Raw genomic sequence first — 22,586 nt, forward strand, 5'->3', positions numbered from 1 at the left:
AAGTCCTGACATAGAACCCCATTGTAAGTAGGCGTCTATGTGTTTGTATGAGGGGTTGTTTCTCCAATTTTCAGGTCTGTTTGTAAAATAAAAGTGCTGGCTGTGCTTACAATAGCCTTGAGATCACCCAAGTGTTCAACCATATAAATGCTCCCCAGAAACAAATATTGCTGGGGTTTTAATGAGTATTCAACAGACAAATATGAACAAAAATATGATTGAAGAGATGTGTTTTTTACTTTGCATTATTCATGATTAACTTGGGATTTGCAGTTTCAAAGAAAAAAGTTCATGCTGTGATCTAAAACTGACCATCTTAATTTCTATGAGAGCAGAAGAAAATGAACTTGGTAAAGAGATTCTAAAGTGAAATCTGTCTACATCAAGCTGTGCATGAAACACCAATTGCTCTAACGATCGGAGCAGAATCACATTCTTCTACAATCTTGGTTAATGTACATACATACCATTTACCTCAATTGCATTGACTTCGTCTTCCACAGAGTGACAATTGCATGTAATTGAGCTGTTCAGCCATGCTGGTTTTATCCCGTTCCATTTCTCCAACCCCATGCCACAAAGAAACATTTCAAAATAACTCTTCCATTAAATGTTTGCTTGTCTTTGTGCCGTGTCATGGAAAATATGTTAAAAGTGTGCATTGACATCTTCCAAACTGGCAAAGCAAACTAAAAATAAACACAATATCAGGACCGGACAGCTGACACTGTTTTCAACTCCAGCTATGTCGCCTGCATTTCTGTAATGAAATCCAGACCTTAAAAACAAAGCAGGCAAACAAATCCAAAGTAGTAAAAAGCATTTACTTTCTACAGTCCTCCTTGAGAATACAACTTGCTATTGAGCTGTTGGCTAAGAACCAAATATTCATAACATATGTGCCAATCTTGTATTTAGCCGGGATCAGTGTCCCACTGTGCAGTAATTGTATCACCTTCTTCAGACGGATTGCTCAGTTGACCCCCTTCTTAGTGCAAAAGTAAAATGTATTTCTGCCGATTTGGGATCTCAATGGAGGTCACAAGCTTTCTCTGATAGCCTTTGGAGAATTATATAGGCCCTATGTTTCCCAGATTTTCAGAGAATTCTGACACCATAAACTGTGGGGAATAATTTGCACAACTGGGGCTCTGGGGACATTTCCTCTTGCATAGCAGAAAGTGCCAGGAAATTCATGACCTATATATTTTTATGAGCAGGAGAGAAGGGGGAGGCTGCAGTTGTGATTATCACCATGTCTTTTCCAAAGGGTTGTGGCAAATGTTTCGTTCAGTGCAAACAGAAATTCTCCAAATTCTGGCCCCCAATGGAATAGACTTCATGACAAATTCAGCAAGTGCATTTGTTTACACTTAATATCAGCAGTGTTACATATAATCACGAGTCAAGTCAAGTTTATTTTCATCTCAATGCACAAGCATAACCCGACGAAACAGCGTTCTTCAGTCCTCAGTGCAAAACACGCAGACACACAACCAGACATAAAACACATACAGACACACAGTACATATGCAAGAGAAGTATTCATATATACACAAATAAATAAATATTCTTTTGTAAATATGAAAGTCTCAGATGTTAGTGTAAGCTGTTCCTTTGGTGGTTCAGCGTTCTCATTGCCCGTGGGAAGAAGGTGTTCCTCAGCCTGGTGGCACTGGCTCTGATCCTCCTGCATCTCTTCCCTGATGGGAGCAGCTGAAAGATGGTGTTGGTGATGTGGAAGGGATTGGCAATAATTTTGTGTGCCCTCCAAACCATGATCCCTGTAGATCATGTAAATGGGGGGGGGGGGAGAAACGGAGACTCTCCCTCCTCCCCATCACGCATGACCATAGGTGGGCTTACTTTATCAACATGGGTATGCTTTGGGTATCAGGGTAATTCAGGAGAGCTTATCTGCAGAAAGCAACTCAGACAATGCAACTCAGCAACAGGTCGCCAATGTCCAGAAGAGACGTCAGTCTCTATTATCCAGGGTGCTTGTAATAAAACATTGCTAAAATGGAGATCTTGCCTCCATCAGAGTAAATGCAGCTCTCTATTTAATTTATCGGTCATGGCTACAGTCACACTCTGACAGGTCAGTCACCTTTGATTACACGTACTCCTGTATTCCACAGTTTACGTGCAACAAATTGACAGCTGAAACAATCCATTTCCCCCTCTTCAATAAATCTATAACCAGGATTCAAAACACAGTTTGCTTCCACTAATATTAAGGTTTCTGAATGAGAAGAGTAATGAAATTATTTGCTGATTCCAAAAACCAAAGATTTATTTTTCGTCAGTTAGAGGTTGTGGGCGTGTCTAGTATTTAATGTCCATCCTCACTGCAAGCATCAAGGTGACAACAAAATCAATTCTAAAATTATTCTCCCCTTACATTTCAGCTCAGGAATCCTAAATTGTGAGGGTTAATTGTCAGCCACTCAAACAGCAAAATAAGGTGATCTGTCCCATGGAAATAAAGGGAGAAAAAGTGGAAAAAGCTATATAAAGAATCCCAATGTAAATTTATGCCCAGGTTTCAAATATTTATGGTGCAGGCATGAATCATCACACCCAACAGTGTTGGCAGGCAATTTATACAAACACTACATACTGAGAGCAGTGTTACTTTCTTGTATAATTATAATCCTTGGTCTCACCACTCAAATATAACATTGTCCAGAAAGGTACAGGAAACAGTGCCTAACCAGAGGGGTGAACTGTCAGTCAAGAAAAGGGTCTGTAGTCAGTGGGGTAAATTATTGGTTGGTGTTGACAGCCTGTCAGCAGTCGGTTGAATCATCAGTCTATTGTTGATGGGATGAATCACTGAACAGACATGGCTGTCAGTGGTTAATGGGGGTGAATTGATGGTCAGGATGGGGGTTTTGTCAAGGAAGTGAATTGGCCGCCATAGGTTGGGTTTATCGTCAGAGTTCCGATGCTGGGCCAATGCTGGAGTTAAGATTCAAGGTGTGTTTTCTTGGGCTGGGTACAGGTTGTCTGTGGTTGGGGTGGAGATGATTCTTACTCAAATGAGGATATATTGTCAGTGAATGGAATCCATTTATAATCAGATCGTGGAAGTGGGCAACTGTACTGGGGGTTGTGCTGTCATGTGAGATCCACCGTCAAGGAATGCAACATTTAGTAGGGGATTCTGGTCTGTACATGGAATGGGGGGAGTGAATGGCAAGTTGAATCTTGGTCAGGGATACTGTTCTGGGGTCAGGTCAGGAGAAGAAGTCTGTTCCCATGGAAGTGGCACAGGCAATGCACTAGTTAGGGTCTGTTGTGGCACAATCATTCATCTGTGATGGTTCTCTCCAGACAAGGGAGTGAATTCTTAATTTAGAACATTATCCACAGAAATGAGCCTTCTCGTGTACCTGTAATAATACCCTGTGCAGACTTCTAGGATTCAGGAGGGAAGTAATGAGTACACACATTCAAAGCATTCCCATGAGAATGGTCATTTCAATATCAAGGTGCTTTGGAGCAGTTTGGCACCAGATTCAGATTTCAGGTTTATTGACAGAGTACATATGTGAAATCACATACATCCCTGAGATTCCTTTTTCCTGGGGGCCACAACAGAATTCACACTAATTTGTACATAGCATAAACAGGTAAACAAATAAAAGAACTAAACAGATAACAAATGTAAACAAAGTGACTGTGGTTTGCACAGAATAAAACCCCTTTCAGTTCTCGGGTGGGGCAGGATTGACACCAAAGTGAGTGCAATTTAGAACCATTGGAAAACCTTCAGCACCAGCTTGTTTCTCATCATTTTGAAATGCCAAGTGCACTTCTGTGTCCAACAATCTTTCCCAATTTTCCTCTGACTGGTTGATGTAAGTAAATTACATTTTGAAATTCTTTGGTGCATTTCAAAACAAACTAGCAGTAAGGCGCACTTTGGGATTACAAGCCATTTACCTTTTTTTTTAAATAATTTGGCCACTGTCAGCATGAATTGTCTATTTATAGCATGACTAACCACATTAGGCCAAGTGGAAAAAAAAGATGATGGGTGCCCAGTTGCACACACCAGGAAGAGTGCCAGGAATTACTTTTAATGAAGTACTGTTCAGCTTGACCAATACTTTACTTTCCTAATTGAAATCCAACTTAAATATCATACTTTGCACATGAAACTACAAGGGGTACAACAAAGATTTGTTGGTGTTTGAACATTTTCTTGCCAGAATTTTAGTAAATTTTATCAGCATAAGATTTGTCATCACCAAACCCTGTGGTCCTTTCCTATAAATGTTGGGCTACAAAGTGACCCTTTGCTAAAATTTCAGCCACCCAGAGGGAGACCTCCACAACTCAAGGTGGGGACCAATGACCACACACACGTGCGTGTACACACACATACACAATTTTAAATAAATGTAAATATTTTGGCATGATTTACTCAGTGACGTGATACTGTTGATCGATCTCAGCCTATAGGAGGAACCTATTCCCCAGCTTGGCAGTCCTGATTTTGATACTCCTGCACCACCTTGTTGATGGTAGTTGATCAAAGATACTGTGTGCTGGATGGATAGGCTCCTCATTAATTTTTTTTTTAAATAATTGAGCATGCATCTTCTTCTCCTCCTCCAATTAATATTTTTAAATTTGCTTTTTAAATTTAGACATTCAGCACAGGCCCTTCCAGCCATGAGCCCGTGTCACCCAATTAACCTGCAACCCCTTATGTTTTGGAGGGTGGGGGAAAAGTGGAGCACCCGGAGAAAACCCATGCAGAAAAGGGGAGAACGTACAAACTCCTTACAAACAGCGCTGGATTCGAACCCAATTTGCTGCTGCTATAACAGTGCTGCACTATGTAATTTAAAACAGAATTTCTTCTCAGCAACATTAAATACTGCCATTGCCATTGGTCTGAACGATTAGCCTGAGGGTCAGAATGGATGCAGAAACATCAACATAATTTCTCCACACGTCTATGGCAAATGTCAGGAACCCAACCCACACAGAATTAAGTTTCAGTCAGTGAAGTTCCATTCCTTCACAGGCTGTGCCATTGAAGCTATCAGTTCAGTCATTCTTTAAGATTAGAGTCACGTGATGGAGTAGTGGCCGGTCAGGGAATTCCAGCCCTCTCCGGAAAAGTTGAAAAAAAAACGCACAAAACACAAAGGTACAAGAGTAAAAATTAAAACAAAGTAAAAATAAAGGTGAGAAGAAAATGGCAGCGAAGAGAGAAAAGTCGAAAACAACGGGAAGAAGAGAAGATGAAAGAACGTTGGAAGAAGGTGAAGGCCTTACCTGTCTGAGGAGGCCCGCCGCGGAGAGAGAGGCCCGCTCCCTCAGGTCAGTGGAGGTCCCGGGCTCGGGACTACAAAAATGGCTCGCAGAGCCGAGTAAAAGTGCGCAACCACGCATGCGTGACTCCTCGCACATGCGCGATGCGCATGAAAAAAAACACACTGACGGGAGGGGGGAACAGCTGCGGAGTCAATCTCCACAGATGAGAGTGACACCTGCAGCACAGCAGCAGGTGCAGAACACAGACAATAACGAGAACAAGAAAGAAGAGGGTAAAAAGAAAACAAGGAAACAACAGATGGCCAACCCAGAGGAAGAAGAAGAAGAAGAACAGAAAGAAGTGGAAGAAGAAGAGAAAGGCAAGACAATGGATGTGTCTTTTTTTAAAGAATATATGGAATCAGTGAAAGAATGGCAATTACAAGAATTTAATGAGATATTAATCGTAGAAATGGAAGTAGAGGACTTAAAAGAGAAATTAGAAGAATCTAATAAAAAAGTTAAAGAGGCACATGAGCTGTTAGCTCAGAAGATGGATATAATGGAAAATTTTAAATGAATGGGGGGGAGGTAGGGAGGGTGGGATGGGAGGAGGGAGGGGGGAGAAAATGACACTGTATATATTTGAAAAGGAAAATGTATGTATCTTGGTCAGTGTGGTTTATGGTGTGAAAAATAAAAAATTAAAAAAAAAAATTATTTAATTACTTCAATTTGAATTTGCACTCGTTCAGCTTGAACTCATGTCTTTGGACCTTTATAATTCCATACTGTGGTGTCTCAAGATTATGAGGCCACTACCATAAGCATTATAGCTTTGTATTGTTTTCTTAAAATATTAAGACCTGTTGAATGAAGTGTGATTTTCATCGTCATCCCAAGTCATAATTATAAGGGATGATATGGATAGCATAGCGGTGAACGCATTACTGTCAGGGTGTCAGTGACCTGGGGCCAAATCCTGCGCTGTCTGTAAGGAGTTTCCACATTATCCCCATGTCTTCATGAGTCTCCTCTGGGGGCTCGGGTTTCCTCCCATTCTTCAAAACATATGGAGGTTGAGGTTAATTGGGTGCATGGGTTCATGGACCAAAAGGGCTTGTTAGAGTGCTACATGTCTAAATTTAAATTAAATAGCAACAAATAAAAGCAGGAGGAGGCCATCCAGCTTTGGACTCAGGTCCACTTACCTGCCTGTCCCTTCAACTCTTCATTCCCCTATTCTTCAAAAATCTATCTACCTGTGTCTTAAATACATTAATGAGTCCATTTTTACTGTTTCCTTGGGCAGGGAATTCCACAAATTCACTACTCTCGAGGAGGAGCAGATTTTCCTTATCTCTGTCTTAAATCTACTCCTTAAATCTTAAGGCTATGTCCCCCTAGTGCCAGGATCACGTACCGGTGGAAACAACCTCTCAGCTTCTAGCTTACCCCTTCCTTTCATCATTTTATATGACTCTATAAGACCCCCACTCCTCGTCCATCTAAGCTCCAATCAATATAATCTCTCCTCATAAAACCCATTACTTTCCAGAATCAACCTCGTGATCCTCCTCTGCACTACCTCCAAAGCTAGTGCATCAATATCCTATCTCAAGCAAGGAGACCAGAACTGCAGAGTTCCCCCGGTTCGGCCTCATCAGTACCCTGTACAGCTGCAGCAGAACCTCCCTGCGCTTAATTCAGTCCCTCCAGCAAAAAAGGACAACATCCCATTTGCATTCTTGAATATCTGCTGCACCTGCAAACTAAATGTTTACAACTCATGCACAACCATTTCTAGATCTTTCTACGCAACAGCATGTTGCAATCTTTCACTTAAATAACCTTCCGCCCCCCTCCCCCCACCACAAAGTGGACGACCTCACATTTCCCAACATTGTACTCCATCTGCCTGACCCATTCATTTAATCTCTCTCAACCATCTATTAGTTAACCAATCCTCTATCCATGTCACGATGTTACCCCACCCCCCCCACCCCCCGACATCCCTATCTTTTGTGCAGCACCTTGTACTTGTACTTGTAACTCAACTGGTCTTCCACTATGAAACTAACACAAAATAGTTGCTTTAGGGACTCAGACATTTCCTCATTATCCATTATTAATTCCACCTTCTTGTTTTCTAAGGGATCTATATTTACTCTTTTCTACTTTATCTATTCTGTGCTGATTTACTTTCATAATTTATCTTTCTTTATTGCTTGCATTTAAAAGTCTTTTTCAATCTTCAATTTCCAACTTGGCAACCTTAATGCAGTAGTTTCTAGATTAATGCTTTCCTTTATTTCTTAAGTAATCCGAGACTACCTATTCCTACCCTCTCTGTTCTGGTTTTTAACTGGAATGTGGCATAACCTCTCTGCCATGGAATTAATTAATTTAATATACCTGTCCTACATTCTCTGCAAATATTTAGAAATTCCATAGTTTTATAAAGACTTCAAATATTTATTTTGCTTATGAAATCTACTGTTCTATTTTAATCCCGTGTGTACCTCAATCTTTATTTCATCTTTTGTAAAATCTCTTGCAAACTGAGTTAAATCCAGCTTCACATTTATAAGCTTGTCAAATTTTTACATCTGATTGGCTTCTCCGCTTGCTTGATGATATGGTTGAAAGGCACAAATCCCTAATGGCAATTATCTGTGTGCAAGTCACTTTGGAAAAGGGGAAATACAAGCTCAGAACCCACTTAATGTTGCACAAGCTTTTGAGACCAGCAGCAAGAACCACCATTCTTTGCTGACCTCAATATATGGGCCACTATGTAATTGTTCATATGGGGTGTGAAATGCTTACCCATATGAAGTACTGTTTCAATTCTTTTTTTTCCTGGTCTTACAGGAATACATTCCTGTAGTCCCCACTCTTAACCCAACACAAATTATACATTCCCTGCAGCTTGCTGAATTTTAAAACACAGGCTGTCATGGTGTGTATGTTTTTCACTTCAAAGGAAACAGTTTTAATATGTTGAACTTTCACCCTAATTATTCAACATATTAACTAGTTTAGCACTCAAATTCAGTCCCAAGGAAGTTCTCTATCTCTTATGTATCTTTATTCGTACTATACAGGTCGAGTACCCTTTATCCAAAGATCCAAAAATCAATTTTTTTTTTAAGCACCAACATGAAGTCACAAGTGGGGAAAAAAATTCAACACCCGACTTGTCCGTGTTGGACTCTGATGCTCTGTTAACACCAGTTTGATTACAACAGTAAAAAAAAATCTTTGCTGTGCTGGGAAGATGCCAAACAGAGCTGGGTCCAGGTCTCCAGGATCAGCTGTAGACCAATCAGTGACGAAGATCCAATTCTTAACATCAGGAGCGGTGCTGTCCGCATTGAAGAAGTCGCCTCAGGCTCCCAGACAGAAGCAGGGACTGTAGTCGGGGACCAGCGGCAGTGGGGAGGTGTCGGGGACCAGCGGCAGTGGGGAGGTGTCGGGGACCAGCGGCAGTGGGGAGGTGTCGGGGACCAGCGGCAGTGGGGAGGTGTCGGGGACCAGCGGCAGTGGGGAGGTGTCGGGGACCAGCGGCAGTGGGGAGGTGTCGGGGACCAGCGGCAGTGGGGAGGTGTCGGGGACCAGCGGCAGTGGGGAGGTGTCGGGGACCAGCGGCAGTGGGGAGGTGTCGGGGACCAGCGGCAGTGGGGAGGTGTCGGGGACCAGCGGCAGTGGGGAGGTGTCGGGGACCAGCGGCAGTGGGGAGGTGTCGGGGACCAGCGGCAGTGGGGAGGTGTCGGGGACCAGCGGCAGTGGGGAGGTGTCGGGGACCAGCGGCAGTGGGGAGGTGTCGGGGACCAGCGGCAGTGGGGAGGTGTCGGGGACCAGCGGCAGTGGGGAGGTGTCGGGGACCAGCGGCAGTGGGGAGGTGTCGGGGACCAGCGGCAGTGGGGAGGTGTCGGGGACCAGCGGCAGTGGGGAGGTGTCGGGGACCAGCGGCAGTGGGGAGGTGTCGGGGACCAGCGGCAGTGGGGAGGTGTCGGGGACCAGCGGCAGTGGGGAGGTGTCGGGGACCAGCGGCAGTGGGGAGGTGTCGGGGACCAGCGGCAGTGGGGAGGTGTCGGGGACCAGCGGCAGTGGGGAGGTGTCGGGGACCAGCGGCAGTGGGGAGGTGTCGGGGACCAGCGGCAGTGGGGAGGTGTCGGGGACCAGCGGCAGTGGGGAGGTGTCGGGGACCAGCGGCAGTGGGGAGGTGTCGGGGACCAGCGGCAGTGGGGAGGTGTCGGGGACCAGCGGCAGTGGGGAGGTGTCGGGGACCAGCGGCAGTGGGGAGGTGTCGGGGACCAGCGGCAGTGGGGAGGTGTCGGGGACCAGCGGCAGTGGGGAGGTGTCGGGGACCAGCGGCAGTGGGGAGGTGTCGGGGACCAGCGGCAGTGGGGAGGTGTCGGGGACCAGCGGCAGTGGGGAGGTGTCGGGGACCAGCGGCAGTGGGGAGGTGTCGGGGACCAGCGGCAGTGGGGAGGTGTCGGGGACCAGCGGCAGTGGGGAGGTGTCGGGGACCAGCGGCAGTGGGGAGGTGTCGGGGACCAGCGGCAGTGGGGAGGAGTCGGGGACTGGCAGTGGGGAGGTGTCGGGGACTGGCAGTGGGGCGGTGTCGGGGACTGGCAGTGGGGAGGTGTCGGGGACTGGCAGTGGGGAGGTGGTTTTCCTTTGTAAGCAGAGATCAAGTTTTTTGGTAAGTACTAAACATTATTTCATGTGAATTTTCCACTTGTGGCGCCACGTCAGCACCCAGAAAGCTTGCCGCTGTTTATTATTGCTGTTTAACCGCTGATACAGGGATTCTAGTGTGCTGCTTGGTTTCATTGTTCAAAAAAAAAACCCCAAAATCCGAAAAACGCCTGGTCCCAAACATTTTGAATTCTTGTATAAAGTACTATGTTTAACCTACTGATTTCTCCAGCATTGTGTTTTTACTTCAATCACGGCATCTCCGTGTATTCCAAAAGACAGCATCTGCCTAGATTGCTGTTCCATCATAGTATTGGCCAGTACTTGGAGGGGAAGCCACCTCCAAACACCAGGTGCTGTAGGTTGCTGTGAGGGGCACTGGACAAAGTGATGACTCTTTGACTGCCTTATGATAGACTGCCTTATGATAGACAAAGAATTTCATGTATGTTACATTGTAAATGTAGTATCACATGAGGATAATGGAACCTTTACCTTTTAAAGCTCCACCTCACTATTTTCCTGGTGTTCTGGTCATCATTTCCTTCCCAACTAACTCTATCAGATACACAAATCAGAGATCTCGGCAAAAACATTATCAAATAACTGGCAATAACAAAGTCCTACACTTCCAAGTAATTCAATGCTAATGCCCCTTCAGGATCATTCTAAAATACATTTCATTTTTACAAGTGAATTTTGTCAAAAGTTTTCATGAAAGACATGTGACATCAACTTTGAAAAAAAAATTGACTTCAAAAGTAAATCAGACGTAGGTAGACACCAAGGTTCACTAATCAGTTTATACATGGTTCAGATGGCATCAGCCGTGAGGAGGGGGTTGGAATGGACACAAAAAAAACCGATATACCCACCAGTGCAATGCCTCAAACTCCACAGGCATTGACAAGGTAACACTGCTCCACTTTAACCATCTTTCATAAAGAGAATCGGGTCAAATTTTCAGATGTATAATCAACACCAGACCTTTGTTAAAATATGGCAGCCATACCTGAAGTACACAGGAGCACAACTGTGCCACCCCCCCGACAAAAAGACAGAGAATCACCAATAGATGGATCAAGAAAAGTAGCTACACAAGGGGGAAGCTCCTTGGTACGCTATGGGTACGCGCGGGAAACACCGACACCACACCCAGCTTCTCTTTCTTTATTCCTTCTCTCTTTTTCTTTCTCTCTCTGTGAGGGGGATTAATGAGGGAGGGAGAAACATCATATGCATGTAGATTGCTGGAAGATATTGATATGCTCTGTAACAGTCAATTATGCATTATCCTGATTTAATAGTGGAAAATCAAAAATATTTTTTAAAAATCTCAGGCATACAATTGCATTTTATATTAATTCTTTCATGTGCTCTGCTGTACATTTTTTAGTCTGTGGCCATTAACAAAAATTCTCTAGAATATGGCTCCGTGTCAAATTGGCTGCTAAATTTTTTTTAGAAACATTATGATAGTTAACTATACTTCAAACATAATTATGATGTGAAATGTTTTGGGGCGTCATAATCATGCTTTGGAACTGCAGGAGTTTTTATTTTCTTTGTTAAAAAAATGCAGTGAAAAGATTTGGGGATTTTCTCTCAACTTCTGAAGCTAAGCTGCTTTACTGTAGCTAAATCTCCTCATTTCTCCCCCCCCCCCACCTCCCCCCCACTGTGTTTAAGATCTCTGCAGCGACATTGAAGCAGTCCACTCACTTACCCACTCACTGCACTTTGAACATGAGTTCAGTTGAGTTTCTCCCTCAAGCGTCCCTCCACCAACTAACAGAGGCTGTTCTTTGCTTTTTCTCCTTTCACCCCTACTAGGAGCATACAGAGAAACATGGAAAAGTACAATACAGGAAGAAAACCTTCTTCCCCCACCCCCCCCCCCCCCCCACCCCTCTCAACGTCTGCACCAACCATTGTGACAAACTAAGCTAGTTCCACCTGCCTGCACATGCTGTGTATCCCTCAACTCCCAGGTGTCTGCCCAAATACCTCTTAAACATTGCTCTCCTATGTTCTTCTAGCACTTACCTTAGCAGCTCATTCCAGGCACCTGACACTAATGGAACTTGCATCATTTATCCCCTTTCCCTTGAAATTCTGCTGCTGAGTACTTCAAGATCAGGATTTGTCTAAGTTCCCACTCGTGTTGCATGTGGATTTGGCAGAACTTAAAAGCTCGGTATAGAAGGTTTTTGCAGGAATAGAGGCAAAAGAAACATGCTGATATTTAATCTGCAAGTTTGGATAGACTGCAATACAGCAGGCTTAGACAAAACATTGCCATTAACACATTTCATGACGTTTTGAGGTATGGCACTTCTGACCTGAGATACTTCAAATGATGTTGTTAATAGAGGTTGCATAGAAGACGAGCATTAAAGCATATGGGAGAGGGTTGTTACTTGCTAAAGGGAACATGTGATGCATCTTTCATGTAAAAGTGAGACCTTGAGTTCTCTGACAAAACTATCACTACATGAACTGACAGCAATAAATAAAATACAAAGTAATGCTTCAGCCACAAGGTCAGGCAACATCTATTTGTGAAGGTTACACACTTGGTCTGCTGCATCTAGCTCCCAGCTTCCTATCAAAAAAAAGTCCTTACCACTACACCAGAGAATGTTAAAACCATATCAATGCAAAAAGCATTAATTTCCAGAAAATTACATGGCTCAATATTCCCCAATCTTATTAACTGAAACCTTTATCTAAAAAAGGACAGCTTAATTATGTTAAAAATATGACAGCTCTCAATGACTGCAGCAATGTTAATTCATCGTGAATAGGTCACTATCTTTTCATGATGCTAGCACAAACCCAATCCTTTTGTCAAACATTTCTCTGGCAAACTATTCTTCAGCAATCTCTTTGCCCAAATGAATAGGAATTAGAACAAACTAAAATTCTTTTTTTTAAAATACATATGAAATACCAACTAAAAAAAATTGAACAAAGTAGTCTTTTATGTCAAGGTAGCAGAATATCAAGTCTGTCATTTATTTCAGTATGAAGCCAACTGAATCATTTGGCTTGAACCAAGTAAAGACAGTTTAGGTTGGAGACCCCATTGCCTAATATTCACAAGATAAATGAACTGAAGTTGACCACTTGGCCCATCGAGTCTATTCCATGACTCTATCCTAAGATGAACTATGCTCACACCTAGTTCCAATTGCCAGCCTTTTCCCCATATCCCCTGATAATGCATCTCTATTAATATTAGTGGCAGATGACAGTAGAAGACGGAAAGAAAAGGACTATTTAAATCTATTTAAATCAAAATTACTAACTTTTCATCAACAAAAGTTTTTAATCAGGTTTACAGGGCAACACCTATGTACAGTAAAACCCTTAGTATCCAGAATTCAAGCAACCAGCACCTCAAATGGCAAAAAGAGAAAAATAAATTAAAAAAATAAAAATAAATATATATGCAGGTTTAAAATTTCAAAAGTAAATGTTCTCTAAAGTAACACATAAATCTTTGGTGAAGATGGGAACAAATATTCAGCCTTAGTCGGGCTTTGTTCATAGCAGCTATTTGAATAAAGTTATGTGAAACAGCAATGGCGTCGCACAGGATGAAGAGCTGGTTGATGCCACTCACCATTAGGATGACTCTCTTACGGTGTCTCCTTATCCCGGATTACTAAGTTTCCCCAGTCAGAGGCTTTATCTGTAAACTTGCAAGGGGAGGGGGTTTAATTATCTATAATAATATTAATATTAGTCTTTCAGGTGGCTCCGTGGAGGGGGAGGAACCTGCAGATGCAGCGACAGTTAAATGTTTTCAAATAATGTGACTGAAAATAAAGTTAAATGCTTTTAGGTTTATGTATTCATGCAAGTGAAGTTTGTTCAGTGCAAGTACAATAAAGTATTTTTGTCTCAATGCTGATGTATTAAATTGATATTGTAAGAATAAGTCTCAAGCAACCTGAAAATACATTTATCCATCATCTACCAATCCCCCCCATAGGCACTGGATATCAGGGGTTTTAATGTAAAATAAAATCTGTACATCATTCTCTTTGTTTCATTGGGAGGTGCATTGTTTGAAGAGCCTGCGTTCTTCAGAGAAAAGGCAACACTGCAACAGGACTGCTACCATTCCAAAATATTGCTACCACAATACGATTCCTGCCATTAATGTGAATATTCAAGGCAATAGGCTTATCTTCATTAACATTTCATTTTAAACCAAAAAAGAATTGTTCTATTTTTATTGGAAGACAGGCCTTGCAAATTTCACAGACTCGGCAGGGTCTGATTCACAGACAGCCTGAGGATCATCAGTTTTGCCCTCTGCAACTGGACCTTGACTTTCTCATTGGAAGACAACAGTCAGTATGAATTGGAAGCAACGTCTCCTCCTCACTGATCATCAACACAGGTACACCCCAAGGATGCGTGCTTAACCACTCCATCAAGGAGGTCTACATGAGGCGATTTCTTAAAAAAGCCACCTGTATCTTCAAAGACCCACCACCACCTAGGCCATGCCCCCTTTACCCTGCTATCATCAGGGTAAAGGTACAGGAGCCTAAAGACGAGCACTCAGCGGCACGGCTTCTTCCCCGCTGCCATCAGATTCCTGAATAATCAATGAACCAAAGACACTGCTTTATTTTTCATGCATTATTATTTTTATTTTTAATATTATTGTTGTAAGATGGTTATAATATGAACATTTGCAGTATGATACTGCCACAAAACGCCAAATTACCTGACTTGTTCATGACAATAAATTTTGATTCTGAAATATGAGAAAACCTTAATCTCTCAGTGTTTCCAAATTCCACCAGGAATCTGCCCTTGCTTTTGTGTTATTCATTAATAATTTAATTCAAATTGATTTGGCTAATGTCCAAGCAACAATTTTTTCCTAGCTGTGACCTAATCATAATATTAATGTGAATATTAATTCACATTAATAGATAGATTTGGATTTGGAGAGAGTCACTGAATGGCTCTTCTTTAATAGGTAAATTCCAGTTTGGACAGAACAATCCAATTTTAAAGCTTTGCTCTGCATGTGGAATAAGTCAGAAAGAAAAAAAGATTTGAGCCCAATTTCCAATATATTTGAAGGCTAAAATAGGACAGACTGAAAAGTCAATTCATTTCATGGTCCCTTTGGGGTGAAAAAGAGAAATAAGATGGAACAGAACAATGAAGTATTTAATTGAATTAACCAGTTCATGCATACAACAGAATTCTGAAACTGTACACTAGAGAAGAATCTTAGTACAAATTAAACATGACTAAAAGAGGACACAGTGTTACCAGCAAACATGGACCCATGGGTTTGAGACATATCTGGAAGAGAAACCATCACTGTGTTGTCAGCACATCATCCATCACTTTCCAAAGGGTAGCTGGAAGTGACCATAAACACTGGCCTTAGCAGTGAGCCCATAGAGTTTAAACGGCAAATATATTGAACTCTAAAGCACAACCTGATTGCTTCCATTTATAAAACAAATTAAACATGGCCAATATTACCACTGACAAATGGAAAGTCTTAGATTTTCTTTGTGAGAGATGAAATTGTGAAAGAATACATTATTTTGTATTCCCACAACCACTACAAGTCGACTTCATAGGAGAGGTCATTCAGCTCCTTGGGTCTATCCTGGCTCACAGGGCAATCATATCCCTCACTCATTTTCAATATAACTAGGTGCTGCATGGGGAAAGGAAAAGTTAAGTGGGTTCAAAGAGCAACAAGTTTGAACACAGGTTGAAAATAGGAAGCCTCTTTATTAAAACACACACATGAAAGAGGATCACAAGGGGATAACACACACTCGTACTCTCAATCACAACACAGATAATCAGTTACATCAGACTTTACACGACCCATACTAGCAATTGCTTATACAAGCACAGTACAACCCAATCATTTCTGACTTAAGACTACGATACTGGAAACAGTGTATAGACTTATAACAACACACACCACCCACTGATCCTTGTCTAATGTGGCCACAGCTCCAATGCTATTTACAACACTAATGTACTACAGTCCCATCCCCAAGTAGGGCACACTTTACCAATGACTCCTCCAGGGTTGACCACAGTTCATGACCTGGAGTGGAGCAGGGTTCATCTCAGGACCAAAGAGCGAAAGAGAAAGAGCTATTCCACACATAGACTTTACAGTACAGAAAGCTGGAGGGTCTGGCTCGCTCAAATAACAACCAGATGATAAAGAGACCAGTGATCAGGTGTGCATCAATGGGTGACAAACTCCAAGCTTGATTGGCAGGTGATGTGACCTCCAACTAGGTTCTAGATGGAGAGGTCATATGACCCTCTACAATCCACATGCCAGCAAGATAACCATTTTAAAATCAATTCCACCACCCTCCTACATAAGAGGTAATTTACAACGACCAGTTAACCTACCAAACAATACCATCTCAAGCAATGTTCAAAAGTGATGGAGAAACTGAACAGGTCATGCAGCATCTATGAAGAGCTCCTGAGCCATACTCTTCAGGGATGTCATAACGGGCTTAGGTCTGAAACAGTAACTGTCTTTTACTTTCCGTTGACACTGTGATCTCCTGAATTCCTCCAGTGCTTTTGTGAACTGTTGCAGTTCTCCAGCATCTGCAGTCTTTTTCTACTCCACTGCCATCTCAAGTTTCCAGTTACACATCAGTTTTACTCTCCTCCAACTCCCACACTGACCTGTCTGTCCTTGGCCTTCATTTGATGCCAAATGCAAACCAGAAGAACAATATCCAGTATTCCACTTAGGTGGCTTACAACACAATGGTGTGAACATTGAATATGTACCCCTCACTACCACCTCCCCCCCCCCCCCCCCCATACCATGGTGACAGTCTCTAAACACACTCACCTGTCCAGCTGGATTTCTTCTCCTTTTGTTCACCTTTCCTTATCCCTTTCCTTGCTCCTCCCCAACCTTGTCATCTTCCCACCATTCCTCCCCTTCCCCTCATCTGTCCCACCTATCACCCTCCCCACTGCCTCTGCGCCACCCTCTCTTGTACATCTATATACTGACAATCCACTTCCCTCTCAAATAAACACAAAACACCAATACCTTTTGCCTCCACAGTTGCTGCTTGGTCTGCTGACTTCATCCAGCCTTTTTTGTTGTTGGAGATTAACGTGGACACATCGGGAATAACCCATCCCATCCATTCAACACTGAATTTCACACGTGATCCTAAATTATGATCTAGATTAGCCATTCTCAACTGCAGCTGTAAATTTAAAAGGGGGGGGGTCACGGATTGAAATCATAAAATTTTTTTATGTCGTCAGCAGGAGAGAAATCTGGAAGAAACCAACTGGCCTGCCTGCTTCACATGAAAGGGGGGGGGGGGGCAGAAACTTTAAGCTGCCCTAAGGGGGCCATAGCCATAAAAAAAGGTTTAGAAGACCTGGTCTCTTTCCTTCTTACAATTTCAGGCTTCCTTGTGTAAACAAAAAAAATCTCACACCAAACACTAGATAATTAGTGCCATAAATAAGTGTGAAGAAAGTTCAAACTAGGGAGAGGAGGTAAGGAGCAACGAACACATGGCAGTGCTTCCTGTGTATTGAGGTAAAAGGCCCAAGATAACACTGCATTGGTTATCACAGGAGATGATGTTGCTGCCAGTGTTGGAGGGTAACTCAGGGGTGATCACATAAAACATTGTAAAGCACTGTCAAATTGATCCTACTGTATCATCAAAGAATTTGGTAAAAGCACAGAACTCTCTTATCTGCAACACGTTTAAATGTGCCTTATCTATTCTTGTATATTTCAATTATTAGATAGCCAAAGCAATCCTTAAATATATTGCTTGGAATAAAGTCAGCAAAACATTAATTTGGGGAAATTAAATGGTCATTTGTCATAATTCTACAATTCCTAACAGTTGACTTGTTATGTGACAGCCCATGGGACTGGATTGCCCTTTAACATCACAAGCATGAAAACAGATTTGATTGAAATTGTCCCTGTTAATAGCACTTAAGTACCTGAAATAAGCTTTCACTTTACTGTTAATCAGTCAAAATCCCTGCGGAGCATTTTCAATCTGCAACATTTTAAGCTTGCCTCTTTTATTCTTAACATCCATCTCAATGAACACAGATCTTCAAAGGGGGGGGGGGGTGGTTTAATTAACTGCAATGTTTTAATAAGAACATATTTCTAACATAATATACAGAGGAAAAAAATTTGTCTCAAGGTTATAAAAGGTGTCCAGTAAGTTCAGCAATTGACACAAGCTCTGTACCACCTGGGTGAACAAGGGTAGCAGGTGCACAGATATTATCCTCCATCAATTCCTCTCCAAGTCACCCAGAAACCTGACCTGCTAATCATCCGTAAGAACTGGATCCAAACCCTGGCCTAATGTGACTGTGCAAGTACCTTCTCTGAAGAACTGCAGTGGGTCAATACACACTCAATGGCAATCAGTGATTGGATAATAAAATCTGGGCTTCTTCAAACGAATCAGGAAGAAAGTCAAAAAATCCAACATCCCACTGTTGGGCCATTTCCCCATTTTTCCCAATTATATATCAAAATTCAGTCTGAACTCTCATAACCTGTTTGCTTTTCATCTTTTGCTGTTTGTTATTCCAATAAATTAAAACTTTTTCAAATACAAGTTTCACAATTAAATTGATACCCTTTCATCCCAACATCCTAACCTATTCAGAGGTAAATTTCTTGATACACTTTATCTGTATAGTTGAATATCTTAGACAGCTTGATGAATTCCACTTCTGCGTGGGTGAGTGCCTGGCCATATACACAGATCAGGAGTTCCCCTATCAGAACATTTGCAACATGCTGAGGGTAAGATCAAGGGTGTTTAAGACCAGTGATCCAGATCTCCATGGAAGGCTATCTCAGTTACAAAGAGGCAATTCCAGGGGAAGCTAGAGACATACCAGCTATGGCAGGGATTGCATGCCATTACATCCTAAAAGGGAGATTAAACATCATAAGTGGCCGTGATGCTTCGTTACCCGATGAGCTGAACACCTTCTATGCTCAATTTGAGGAGAAATCAAAAGTGCTTATGAGAATCCCTTCAAAGGTTGATGACCCTGTGATATCTGCCTCTGAGCCTGAAGTCAAAGCCTTATTCAAGATGGTGAACCCTTGCAATGCGTGAGGCCCTGATGGCGAACCTGGCAGGGCACTGAAAATCTGTGCCAACCACTAGCTGAAGTGTTCACAGACGTTTTTAATCTCCCATTGCTGCAGTCAGAGGTTCCCACCTGCTTCAAAAGGGCATCAGTCATCCTGGTCCCCAAGAAGAGCCGTGTGAGCTGCCTCAATGACTGTGGCTCAGCAGCACCAACTTCTACTGTGATGAAATGCTTTGAGAGGTTGGTCCTGGCCAGAATTAACACAGACCCAAATAAAGATCTGGACCCACTGCAAATTATTCACCTACTGTCACGATCGCTCCACAGCAGATGCAATAATCACTGGCTCTCCACTCAGCTCTGGATCACCTAGGCAACAGCAACCCATACATCTGGCTGCTCTTCATAGACTACAGCTCAGCTTTCAACACCATTATTCCCTCAGAGCTGGTAAATAAGCCTCGAACCCTCACCCTCTGTACCCCTCTCTGCAACTGAATCCTTGGCTTCCTCATCAGAAGATCAGAGTCAGCACGAATTGGAATCAACATCATCTCCTCACTGACGATCAAGACAGGCACACCTCAGAATGTGTGCTTAGCCCACTGTTCCACACACCCTACAGCCATGAACATGTGGCTCGGCGCAATTCTAAAGCCATCTGCAAATTTGCCATTGACATCACAGTTGTTGACAGAATCACAGATGGCAATGAGGAAGCGTACAGGAGGGAGAGAGATCAGTTAGTTGAGTGGTGTTACCACAACAAACTTGCAATGAACATTAGCAAAACTAAGGAGATGATTGTTGACTTCAGGAGGAAGTTAGAAAAATGTGATCAAGTCCCCATTGAGGAGTCAGCAGGAGAGAGGGTCAAGAACTTCAAATTCCTGGGTGTCAGTCAATGTTCCCTTTCATTTGAGGTAGTTAGTGTGCACAATGAATACTTGTGAATTTGTTTCAAGATAATTTTGGCACAGCCTATCCCTCCTGGTTAATAAAGGTGCATCGGCATGTTTGAATATAATCCAAGTATGATTGCATACTACAAAGTAATGTATTTAGTTAAGTTTTTATTCTATACTTTTAACTATTTTGTTCAGTTTGTTGTTCCATTAAATTAAATTTGTGTGCCCATCAGTTTCCTTTGTGCGCTGGTTGCAAAACGTGTGCATGCGCACAGCTTAGAGGGAACAGGGGTGTGTCAGCATCTCTGAGGATCTGTCCTGGACCCTTCATTTGACACAATCATGAAGGATGCTCGCCAGTGGCTATACTTTGTGAGGAGTTGGGTGACATATAGAATTTCCTCAAAGACTCAAAAACTTCTACAGGTGTACCATGGAGAGTATTCTGTCTGTTACACTCAGGACAGGAAAAAAACTCCAGTGGGTTGTCAACTCAACAGGTACCAGTCTTCACTCCATTACAGACATCTACAAGAGCTGTTGTCTTGAGAAAGCAGCCTCTATCCTCAAGGACCCCCACCACCTAGGCCATGCCTTCTTCACACTGCTACCATCAGAAAAAAAGGTACAGGAGCCTGAAGACGAGCACTCAGTGGCATTCAGATTCCTGAATGATCAATGAACCACAGATATTGCCTCAATTTGTCTTTTTATTGCACGATTTTATTCATTTTGAAATTATGGTTTGCACAGTGATACTGCCGCAAAACAACGAATTTCGTGACATCCTCATGACAATAAATTCTGATTCTGACCCTGAGCATCCATACACCCAACTGATGGAGCTCAAACGTTTTAAACATTTGCTTGCAGCTCTCGGTCTTTGGTGCAAACATTCACTTTTCAAAACACGTCGACTAAAAATGAAACAATACCAGGGTAGTCTATGGTCCCACCCCATCTGCCACATGGTTATATTCGACAGGCTTTACAATATTACCTAGACATCATTCTCAAATTCATTTTTCACTGATAAACTCAACTAAATAGTTCCTCTGTGGTTAATGGAAGGTGTAATGTGCTTTCATTTAAATTTGGAAGCCAAAGACATTGTTTACAACTTGGCAATGAATATGGTGTACATACATTTTAGAGTAAAAAATATTTAAAAATAAAGAAGTTGACTCAAGGTTTCTCAAATGTTTTGGGAGTTTGATTAATGTCTATTTCTCTTTGTAGATTTCGACGACTTGGGGACATGTTGCTCTAGATATGGCTTACAAATCAATGTGCAACCAGCAGAAATGTTAATGGCATGCATAAAAGAAGAAGAATCAAGCAAACACATGGGAGATTGCAGATGCTGGAATCTGAAGCCAAGCACAATCTCAGCAGCATCAGTAAGAGAAAAAGAATTGTTGACATTTTGAGCCTTCACTCTTCACCAGGAGCAGAAAGGAAATTCTCAAACTGGGACAATGGTATTCCATTCTTTGTCCCCAAAAGATCGTACTTTAGAAAATGTTCATTAATTCAACCCTGGGTAAATGTAATGCAAGGTTATTATCACTGTATTGCTTGTGATACAAGTTATAGTGGGCTACATCCAACAAACCAATCTTTGCTCAAGTTGAGAGCACCATCAAGTACTCTATCCACAACAAATATTCATCCAGAAGATCCCAGAAATCAGAATAAGGATGGGCCATGTTTTACTGAAGCTGTGGAAGTCACAATATGTTGAATTGTTGGGAACTCAAGGCTTTTAGTTGTAGAGCGATACACACTTGGGTTTGTTTTTTTTTTATATATATATTATATATATACACATACACACACACACACACACACACACACACACACACTGTATGTGCTTGTGTTACATTTTCATGTAATTTTCACTCACATCACTATTACTTGTTTCCACCACTTTCTTATTTCTTTTCCATGCCTGACAAAATGTCTCCTTCACTTGTGATGAATGGTCAGACAAGGAGGGAGCCTGGGAAAGTTGTAGTCTGAGTAACGTGAGCTCTGTGATGCTCAGGTTGCAGTCCTCAGGGCCTACCTAGTCCCAAGGGTTCATTGCCAATCATAACCTTTCCTAACATGTTTCCCTTCACATGACATTAGGCAATTGAAACCTGCTGGAACAAACTGCATGCCCAGTGGACTTCCTGGCCCATAATTTTTCCATTCATTGTCGTAGACACTACTCCCCTCAACTGCTTCATCTCTGCATCCTTCCAGGCTCTCCTGCAGGATCTTGCAGTCAGGCACATGGCAACGCGAAAGGCCTTTAATTGCTAGAACAAGCAATTAATAAGTAATGAGAGTTTATTGTCAAAGACATCAATGCAATGTCGAGATGCCCCAAAATTGCTGCAGCCAACAGGTATAGAAGATACACCAACTAAATAGAAGACATCAAATTGCCACAATATGTCACAACAAGAAATGATGGAAAATAAAACAGTAGACAGATAAATATTAATCGTTAGTTATTGAAACAAAAAGCGAATTTTCAAGAGATCTCTT

At 42.3% G+C, this 22,586-nt stretch overlaps 1 protein-coding gene across 6 annotated transcripts in view; it reads right to left on the reverse strand.

The window, feature by feature from the left end:
- Window positions 1–22,586, reverse strand: part of LOC138744080 (inositol polyphosphate-5-phosphatase A) — a 445,284-nt gene that overhangs the window by 365,836 nt on the left and 56,862 nt on the right. For 2 of the 6 annotated variants that reach the window (XM_069899594.1, XM_069899595.1), the window contains exon 1: window positions 475–600. The exons of 3 other annotated variants lie outside the window; for them this stretch is intronic. In XM_069899594.1, the coding sequence (XP_069755695.1) occupies window positions 475–588 (114 nt within the window). In that variant the 5' untranslated portion in view covers window positions 589–600. Of the gene's footprint in view, window positions 1–474; window positions 601–11,710; window positions 11,808–22,586 lie in introns of those variants that run through there. One more of the 6 variants, XM_069899596.1, reaches the window with a different exon arrangement.

This window comes from Narcine bancroftii, chromosome 10 (assembly GCF_036971445.1).
Source record: "Narcine bancroftii isolate sNarBan1 chromosome 10, sNarBan1.hap1, whole genome shotgun sequence".
Classification (NCBI taxonomy): Eukaryota; Metazoa; Chordata; class Chondrichthyes; order Torpediniformes; family Narcinidae; genus Narcine; species Narcine bancroftii.